The sequence below is a fragment of the Apis dorsata genome, unplaced genomic scaffold, assembly GCF_000469605.1.
Source record: "Apis dorsata unplaced genomic scaffold, Apis dorsata 1.3 scaffold_968, whole genome shotgun sequence".
Taxonomy (NCBI): Eukaryota; Metazoa; Arthropoda; class Insecta; order Hymenoptera; family Apidae; genus Apis; species Apis dorsata.
In genome coordinates this window covers 31866-42354 of record NW_006264075.1, presented here as the reverse complement: position 1 = coordinate 42354, position 10489 = coordinate 31866, and the positions used below count along the sequence as shown (strand labels likewise).

The window sequence follows — 10489 nt, the reverse complement described above, 5'->3', positions numbered from 1 at the left end:
TATATATATATACCAGACGAGGATAAAATGGGAGCAAAGGAAAAGAATAAAACATGGAACACGAGGAAGAGAAGGGTAAATTGAAAGAAATAAAGTGGCAAAGGGGAAAAGGAGTAGGAATGGAGAAAAAAGCCAGAAGAAGAAGAGGGAAAGGAAAGGAAATAAAGAAAATGAATAAAGAAAAAAAGAGATCTGAGGAAAGATACAGGAAAGTTCTATACTACTCTAATTAGTTAACACTTTTGAAATTTCATGATTTATTCCAATTTTGACAAAATAGTATAGAGAAATGAAAAGAAGAATAGGAAAGTAAGAAAAAGAAAAGGAAATAAAGAATGGATAAATAAAAAAGAGATTTAAAAAGATTGGAAATTAAAATAATTAAAACATAAGAATACGTTAATAATATCTATATTATCCTCCTTATTTTTTTACTTCTCAATTGTACTTACTATATTTACAAATGTTAAACAAAACAGTTACATTAAAAAATATTCTGAAATATCTAAAAATCTTATTACATTATGATCATTGTATCTTTATTTCATTTCCAAGTAAAATTGAATATACACAAATATCTCAACAATCTTTCAACAGATAATTATTCATTTACAAGTAATGATAAAAAAAAAAGACGAAAGGTATAGCGAGTGCAAAAGAAAAGGAGACGAGTCAAATTGAAAAGGAGAAGCGAATGAAATGAGATTAAATGATCAAAGGAAAAAGTGTAAAAGGTAAATCTGTCCTAACGAAAGTAACAAAAAGTAACTAAAAGACAGCGGAAGATACTGAATCTGTGAAGTAATCAAACGACAGATTGAGAGCATGGAATCGCGAGCGACGAAATGGACACCGGATGGAAAGTTAAGAAGGAGCTGTTATAAAGAAAAGGAAAAAAGAGAAAACAGCTAGTTGGATAAGAGAACGGGGATGAACGAGCTGTACGTGACGTAGTAACCAAAGCGATGGCTCGAAGTAATCAAGGATCAGGTCGAAATAAACGAGGACCATCGATGAAAAGGATCCAATAGAGGGTGGAAGGGGGTGTGAGTTTTCTCTTTGAACGGTGAGGAGATCTGGAAAAGAAAGAAAACTCCAGAGGGAAGCGAGGAGATAGAAACGAAGGAGAAATTGGAAAAAGATGGATTGTAAGTGTCGTCAAAAGATTTTACGATGCTTGAGTTATGAAGGTTTTCAATTGTTGAAGGGAAAAACAAGTTTGAGTCTGTATGTATGGTACGTGTTTTAATAGAAAGAGACTTGGGAAATAACTGCTTTCACAATGGAATAGAATTATTGGGAATTTAGAGCAAACGATTTGGAAAAATAATTAAAGAATTGTTCACAAATTAATTTCGTTAGGATGGATATGTTATCATGTACATATTTCTTTAAAAGTTGAATGGTACTTGTGTAAAATTATTCAAGATGATATTTCGATATTTCAAATTATTAAAATTAATGAAATACTAAAATATTAAAATATTTTCAAATTTTCAAAGTATAAATAAATTTGATTGATGATATCTGAAAATGATTTTGTATGTAGATATCTTAAGATTATAAAACTTTTTAAAATATAAATCATTCAGAGAGAGAAGATGAATTTCTGAAAATATTTTCTTCTTATTTAGAAATAAAAAAATATATATATTTTAAAATTTATCTGTAAAATATTATATATTATATATTCAGAAAAGAAAGAATCCAATGAAATCCACAAAATTCCCTGTTGTCAGAAACACTTTCACAGGTTGACATTTTCATTTTCGAAACAGGGATTCGGAACCATTCCATGAAAATGTCAAACACCATGAGTTGAGGTCAGCCATTTTAAAATAAAGCATAAAATGATACGTATCAGTAGACTTGACAGAAAACAAAAGAGCAAATAATATAATACGTACATATACAAATAATAAACTATAAATTATTTTATATAAATGGAATTAATAAAGGAAATTATTATTATTATTATTATTAAACATAAATAGAAATCACATAATATCGAAATATATTCTTAAAATTTTTAACTTTAGTTAAACAAAACTTAAGCTCGAAGAATTTTTATTTTCTTAAAATTTTCAAAGCTTCCAAGATATTTACTTTCCATCTTCGATTCAATCTTGTCGAAGATAACATTTTTGGCAACCATTTTGCACGATATTTATACGTCAACACGTTTGTAAACCCATATACATCAAAGTTGCAACCCTTTCAACTGATGGATCATGTCCCACCGATGAAAATTCGTAAAATCGATCGCTGTAAAACGAATCGTTCGAATTTCCAGTATCGTAGGAACGGGGAATGGGAAAGCATGTGAACGATGAAAAGTAATAAATGTTTCGGTATAACACGCGATTTACATACCATTCCTCGAACACATTTTGCATATCCAATATTATCCAATATTTAACACTCTCATCTATTTTTCCGTAATCAGAACCTTTTAAAATATATCACAGTTTGATACACAATATATTTTTACGTGATTTCTTTCTTTTATTTGTCCGAACTTTTATTTTTATTTTCTAATATAGAAATTTGGAAGGAAATTTAAATTATAAAAGATTAGAATAATTAGATATTTATAAAATTATTCATACAAATAAATATTATAATTATATAATTATATTTTTCAAAATTCTTAGAAACACAATTCTTGTTTTATTAAATATTTTATTTATCCGTGAAAGAAACAAAATAAATTGTCTATTCGTCATTTTTCTTCAAATAAATTCTTAGTCCAAATTTTCAATCATATTTTTCTTTACAATATTTTAATATTTTTTATAGCTAATAAAATATCATCAAATTATTTACATTATGATCAATAAATAAATGTTCACGATTTAAAATAGATCGTTAACTTTAAAATATTTTTATACATTATTCGTTTAATTTATGCCTAAGAATAATAATGAAAGTAAACTATGATGATTTTTTCACGCAAAAAATATACAGATAATCTCAGTACCTGGAAAACAAATAAAATAAACCAGAATAAAAAATACGAGAACACCGAAAAATCAAACCAATCGGAATCAAAGGTCGATAAAATTCCCCACTAAAAATTTCACATCCTTTTCAAATAAATCTCTTGTTTGAACGACGGGCAAGCATACATCCCTTTGTTTATCGTATGCGACACAAATACTGGTATTTAACAGCTAATTAAACGCGCGTTGCTAACTAGACCGTGTAATGAATGGTGTGATCCATATTGACGGTGCATCGGTTGAAAAAATTCCGTATCCTTTCCATATTTAAACGAAAAATCATCTGCCGAGTTAATCGAGCGTAAATTCGTTTTCTGTGAACTGAAACAGGAAGCTTATTTCAATTACGTTGCGTAACTCGTTTCGATTTTTTCACATTCTTCGTTTTACAATTTATTAGAAATTATCTGGGTATTCTTAATATTCATTGATAATATTTTAGTCGATGAATATTTGGCCAATACAAAGTAGGTCATTATTGATTAATGATTCAAAATATTAATTGTTAGAGAGTTCCATATATCCATATATATGTATGGATATAATATACTAAATCTAGAGTTTGGTTTTAATATGAATTTTCGATACAGAGAGAATTTTAATAATCACTTGACAAAAATAAATAAATTATTTAATAAAAATCATGTTTTCTAAAATAAAAGAAATTTTCTACAAAGCAATTGATTTAAATTAAATAAATAAAGAAAATAATTTGATATGAATAATTAAAAATAAGTATATATAATAACAATGGAACATAAATAAAATCTTTAATTTTCTAAAACAACGTTGAATGGAATTGTATATAGACAATATTACAGTTGATTATTCGAAGTTTGACTATTCAAATGATTCATTATTCAAACACAGAATGAATATTCCAAATAACAAATCAATAATTAATTTATCTTTTGCAATACAATATTTCTCTTACTAAAGAAACAAATCATCCTTTTCAAACACATTTTATCCCCATCATCTACGTTACTTTTCAACTTCAACCTATTCAAATATAAAATAAATTCGCAAACGATTAGATTTATTTCTTAATTTTTCCCAATATTACATATTTACTTGTATCCATGTTAAAAAATTATTCAGTTTTTCACCGACCCATTGACAAATCGAACTCCCTCTATTTTCCAAATATATCCATTCCCCAATTAATTCCCCTATAATCGACCTTCCATCTCACGCACGAAATAACGGTGAAAAAATTCGATATCGATCTCTCGAGGCATCCCGTTGTCACTCCACCACTCCTCCTCTCCCTCCCCCTTCTTTATTTCACGAATCAAAATTCATTCACGAATCAATTCTGCCTCGCGAATCCGCGAACGATCGGGAACATCGGTGAAGCTATCATCCCCCACATTAATGAAACTACGCGAAAAGCGTTTGTGCACAGATCATCGCAATTTGCGTGATTCCGTGGTGCAAACCGTGCAGCTTGTTTGCTTACGTGTGCATGCAATAAATATACGCCCACGCCTGTTTACCAGGCCCTATATCCGACTGAGGATAATCGTTTACCGTAAACACCGCGTTCACGTTTAAGGGTAAGCATGAATTTTAGATTCCATCCGTGAAGCGGATGGATAGGAAGGAAACGTGTTTTTTATCCTTCTTGGAGCAGGTCGGTGTGTAAACGGGAGGGAGAGATGGATGTGGAATCGTTAAGAGGGGGGGATTGATTGGAAAATACAGCGCCGGAAAAGGAAAGGGGATGGTTTATTAATATTTTCCGAGGCACCTGTGTATTTGTATTTGGCAAAGGATAGTTCGAGGGTTTGGAATGGAGGGTTTTGGAATTGATATTTTCTGATGATGTAGAGAGGAAAAATAATTGAAATGATACTTTTGAGTCGTGAAGTTTCAAAGTACGTGATTATATGTGTTATTTTATATATATATATATAGGAAAAGTTAAATTATATTTTACATTGATCATGTTGTTTAGTTGTAAATTGAAGATGATTAGTTTCTATTCGAGTTTCTATTTATGAAATGAGATTAGTAGTTTATAAAATGCATATATTCGAAGATTTAAGATATTTTTTTTAATTTTTAATTATTATTATACTATTTAAAAACCTATAAAGAAAAATATCTTGTATTAAATATTATTATTTAATAGTATTGAAACTATATATATAATTTTTTAACAAATTGCGTACACTTTTAATATCTTAAACGATATTTAAAGTATCTTTGAAGTAAAAAATAATATGCAACTGATGATTCAATGAACGTAATTGAATGCGATCGTAAATTCGAATCTTGTCTAATTTCGATCATTTCACCTATATAATTTCCTTATTCGATTAAATATAATGATATAATACTCATACCAATTGCATAGTATTATGTAAAAAATATTTTGTTAAAGAAAATTTAAATTAATCAACAATCTTAAAAATTATTTTGCAAATCGATCACACGCAATGTGACAAACGAATCAAAATACACGTGCAAAACCGAGAGATGAATCATAATTCATTCGATTCCTGAAAGATCTGAAACTATCTTACTCGCTTAGCACATCGTGAATTTCCATTTTCCTTTAATAAATCCCGTCATCCAACCCCCTTCTCCCTTCTTGGCTCGAGAAATTTCAAGCGTGAAAGTACCGAAAAGAAGTACGCCTGTATCTAAACGAAGCAAAAGTTATAAATATGTAGACTGACGTTCGCTTTAGAATTCATTAATAAAGGACGAAGGTAACCGCTTTCGTGTACAACGATTAATCACATCAGTGACGCTTACGACAGCCTTTATGGAGCCGTTAAACTCCGCTATGAAGATAATCCATACTTTAAAAGCTGCCCTCTTTAACGTTGCTTTCTCTCTCTCTCTCTTTCTCGCGCGCCGAGATTAACCCTTTCCTTCTACTTTCACTTCTTTTTTCTTTCTTTCTCTCTTTTCATTTTATCTTAACGTTCTTGAGTAACGTTATCCGTACGATCGTTTACCGGAAAATCATGATTATTTGACCGTAATGATGGATTTGCATTATCAAGGTTTTCTGATAAAATAAAATATAGGGTATAAGGATATGAAATTTTGACGAGAAAATAAAGAAACTTTAATAAATTTCGCGGAATTTGTGTATAATAATAAAAATTTTACGTATGATTATATAAAAAAGAGATTTAAGTTTGACAAATCTAACGATAATGAAATGCTTATAGAGATTGTTACAGAAAATATGAGGGAAATAATTTGGATAAAAGTGTTATTTTTATAAAAACTTGTTTTAAATTAATATTTTATACATTCCACACCAGTACGTATCACAAAATATATTCATTATTTTACGAATAACGACACCGCACAAATTTTCTTCTTCACAGTTTTATTATCTTCTTAACAAATTAACAAAGTCACGCACATTACACACACGTTATTATTGCACGATTTTCAAAAAACTAAAAATATTTGGCGAAAATATTGTGACTAATAATAATCCTCAGAAAACGACAAAACATCCGTCACAAAAACGCTGTTCAGATCGGGGATACAATTAACAACTCCCAGTAAGTCTGTCGCATACTAATTCGTTCGTCTTTCCTGAACGAGAAAAAAAAAGAAACGAGACGTGGATTAATTTTAATTTCATTAGAACGTTCTTTGGAGCAGCTTCTATGCGAATGCTCTGCGCATCCTTCCGTAGACAACAATTATTCGTGCGCTATAATACCCAAGGCACTTGTGCATCCTTCTAGTAATTGCATGCCAATGTGTTAGATGTTTCCCTTTCAAAATGTAGAAGCCAGGCTAGCGATGCACACCGCCACAAACGATACGAGAGGATACGTTATTAAAGTGTTCCTTAACACTTCGTTACTCGTATCCTATATAACATCGTGAATATTAGATTCTAAAATCAAAGATATTGTGCGACAAAGGACAAATTTAAAATTAATTTGCGTGGTTATACAAGATCTACGATTTTATTTTGGATCTATTAAATTAAATTCTGATAAAAGATAAATTATGAGATGATTCTTCGATTTCAGAATTCTAATATTCTGGATTAAAGGACATATAAGAGAAAAAATAAATTCAGCGTTAATTTGGATCTTTAATGGTTCTTTGTGCACGATCGTTTATTTTAAAAATTTTCGTATTTTGCAATTTTGAATTTTATGATCGAGCAACAATTTTTAAATAATTTAAGAGAATGATAAATTATATGTACATGAATAACGATAGATATAAAAGATATCACATAATTTATCTCATAAAAATTATACAGAATTTATATACAGAATGTTTGAATGAAACAAGTCAAAAAATTAAATGAAGAAACTTCTAAAAACTTCAAAATAAAAATAAGAAAAAAGGGATAAAAGCAAAAAATATTTGTTAAAATATAATATCATATTTTTAAGTTACAATCAATTTTGTATTTAATGAAATGAATTGGAGATGGAATAAGATAGCTCTATCTCCATTTCTTTTTATCCAACCGAAAACAAAATTGTTTATAACTTGTACAAGTAATTCTCAACTGATATTTCTACAATTATCCCTTAAATTTTCTACTTCGAACACCTATATACCGTGTGTCCATCAAATAAGAATCAAAAATATCACAGCATTAAGGAACGATGTGATAACAAGTCCTCTCAACATCGTTGGCACGGAAATAAAACTAAAGTTAAAACATTTTTTGCGAAATCGCTTATTTGTTTTTCGAATGCATGCAAATATTCGCTTTACTCGTTTTACAATTCGCCTATTTCTTCCATATTCTTCCTTCTATTTTATTTAATTTTTATTCCCTCCAACTTCTCTTCGTTCTTCGCTCGCCTAATTTTCCTTCGTCTCTGCATTTCTCTCCTCCTCGTTTGGTACAATCCTCTTCAAAAGGATCGGCGGGAACACGACCTAGGATCGCCAGGAATGAATGGGAAAACGTTATGTGATCGTGTGAGAATGCGTGCTCTTCCCTGGATCACGAGTGTTAGAGAGATTCAGGATCGAGAAAGATGATAAGATTGTAAACAAATTATATATGTAGAAATGTGAAAGATAATCGATTATGTATTTATTTCTTGTCGATTAGAAAAGAAATTATGATTGAAAATTTAAATACGTAATTGCTCATGTTAATATTATTTTCTCAATTTATTACCTTTTGCAGAAAAGAATTATTTAAATATCTAATAATAATGTGAAAATATAAAGGATTCAAGATTCATATTTTTATGTCAATAGCCAGTGAAATTTACAAAATAATTTTTTGTACAAAAATAAATTTAAAAATTGGATAATTTTTAAATATTAATATGAGTAACTGATTTTGCTGAAATAATTCGCAAGCAATAAATATTATGTTATGTGTACATACACGTGTACATATAGATAATAATATCTTAAATATGAATGGTAAGGGTTAATTAGAATTTAATATTTCTTGTGTAAATACTTATTTCAACTACTCTCGATCCTCGAATCTGTTTGAACAAATCCTTAATGCGCGCGTATGTGTGTGCGAGGATGGTCACTGAAACGAATGAAAGATTATCAGGGGTGAAACAATTAGGTTAACACGAAAAGGAAGAACGATCACACGATTCGATGAGAATTTGATTTATCATCGAATATTTTTGAAGTAGCCCTACAGTCTTTCATTCTTAGAGACGAATCGAGTGGATCCCTCGATCCATTGCCGTGACTAATCGCCTCCTTTTTATGTTCTTTTCTTCGGGGTATCTTCTGGAACACCCCGAATTCAGGGTCGTACTTCAATTGCATCATGTTCATGGTGGCGAGCAGCGTCGTTCTGACAGTGTTGGTGCTGAACTTTCATCACAGAACGCCCGACAGATACGTGATGCCATCGTGGGTAAGAGATTTGCTTTAAATTATCACGAATTTTCTGTATTAACTTTTTTCGACCGTAATATTCTATTTGAAATTTGTTAATTTATGTATTCCATCATCCAAATCATTGATCCAAAGAATTTTAAACTTTAAATAAAAGCAGAGAATATAATTTTTTAATATTTATTTCAAACAATTGATTTAATAATACATAGTTTTTGCATGATGAAGAATCAAATCATTAAATATTTTTGATTATTATGTAAAAAAACGAAATCAATGATTAATTTGTTATTCAGAAATCGAGTTTATTCCATGACTCATAATTCGAATTATCTCATTTGCTGAATTTTAAAAAACAAATAAGTCGAAAAAAGTTAAAAATAATAATAAATTAAACATATGACATTGAATTTCATCATTTATATTGTAATTTGAGTATATTCATAATGTATATTTTTCTTTATATTTCTTATGTTGTGTAATATGTTATTATTATTATACTTTTAAAAAGATGTTCTCTTTGCATTTATAATATAAAAATTAATTTCTTTTCTTATTTTGATATTTTTAGTCATTTAATCTTTGTATTATCATGAAAGAAAATAAATCAAGTTATCTCGCTTATAAAAAGAATAAATATGATTTTATCTTTGATCGATTGTGTTATTCACAAAATAACAAAAGAAGAAATCCGAATGTGCGTGACGTTCTTCCATTATGAACTAAAAAAGAAAATATAAATTGAGAAAAAATTTCTTTTTTGTAATATATTCTATGATTAGTTATATCAAACAAGAGAAAAAATAATTATTTTACATTGTTATTGTTGCTATCTTATTATTAAATTAAAATTGACAGTACTATTTTCGCTTATTTTTTTTATTATTTACAATTTTACTATTAAAATATGTATTTTAAAATATATTAATAATAATATCATATTATTATCGCATTAATATTTCGTTCATAAAAATTAATATATATAAAACATAACATCTAATAAAAATTCAATATGTAAAGAATCAGTCAAATTAACAAACAAAATAACAGATTGAAAGAGTTTTGTAAATCATAATTCATAATTCAACATTTCCGATATTTACTCGTGTTATATAATTCAATGAAATATAATTATGTTTATAACAGTAAATATCGTTATATCATAATTTTTCATCTTTTTTAATATAAATCTCTTGAACGAAGAAAAAAATCTGGAAAAATTAATAATACTAAAAAAAAATAATAATAATAATAAATTGTTGCATAATTCGTGATAATAATGTATAAACTCTCGACGAATAACGAAGAGCGAGATATTCGCACTTGAGATTGAATTACAAGCTTTCGAAAGTTGTTCAGTTTACTGAAACGCGAGAGAAAGAGAGAGAGAGAAAACTTTGACAGATGTATGCAAAATGTAGCTGGTGTTTTCGTTCATAAAACTCAGCCCTTATCCGCAGTGGCCATTACAGCCATTAAAGACAGTGCTTTAGTCGCTGAAAGTTTAAAGTGCCTTCGAGGCGTTAGCACTTCCTCTTGGCCGTTGGTTACTAGAACTTTCATAAACCAAGAGGAAACGTACTTCAACCGGAGACGAGAATCCTACGGGCTACGAAAAATTCCACGCGGTACTTTTCCATGCCATTATTTCC

The 10489-nt window shown here is 29.0% G+C and overlaps 1 protein-coding gene across 6 annotated transcripts in view; it reads left to right on the top strand.

Moving 5' to 3' along the window:
- LOC102674460 (neuronal acetylcholine receptor subunit alpha-7) overlaps positions 1–10489 on the top strand; it is a 362879-nt gene that overhangs the window by 346130 nt on the left and 6260 nt on the right. For all 6 annotated transcript variants that reach the window (XM_006623887.2, XM_006623889.2, XM_031514304.1 and 3 more), the window contains one exon: positions 8747–8856. In XM_006623887.2, the coding sequence (XP_006623950.1) occupies positions 8747–8856 (110 nt within the window). The remainder of the gene's footprint in view (positions 1–8746; positions 8857–10489) is intronic.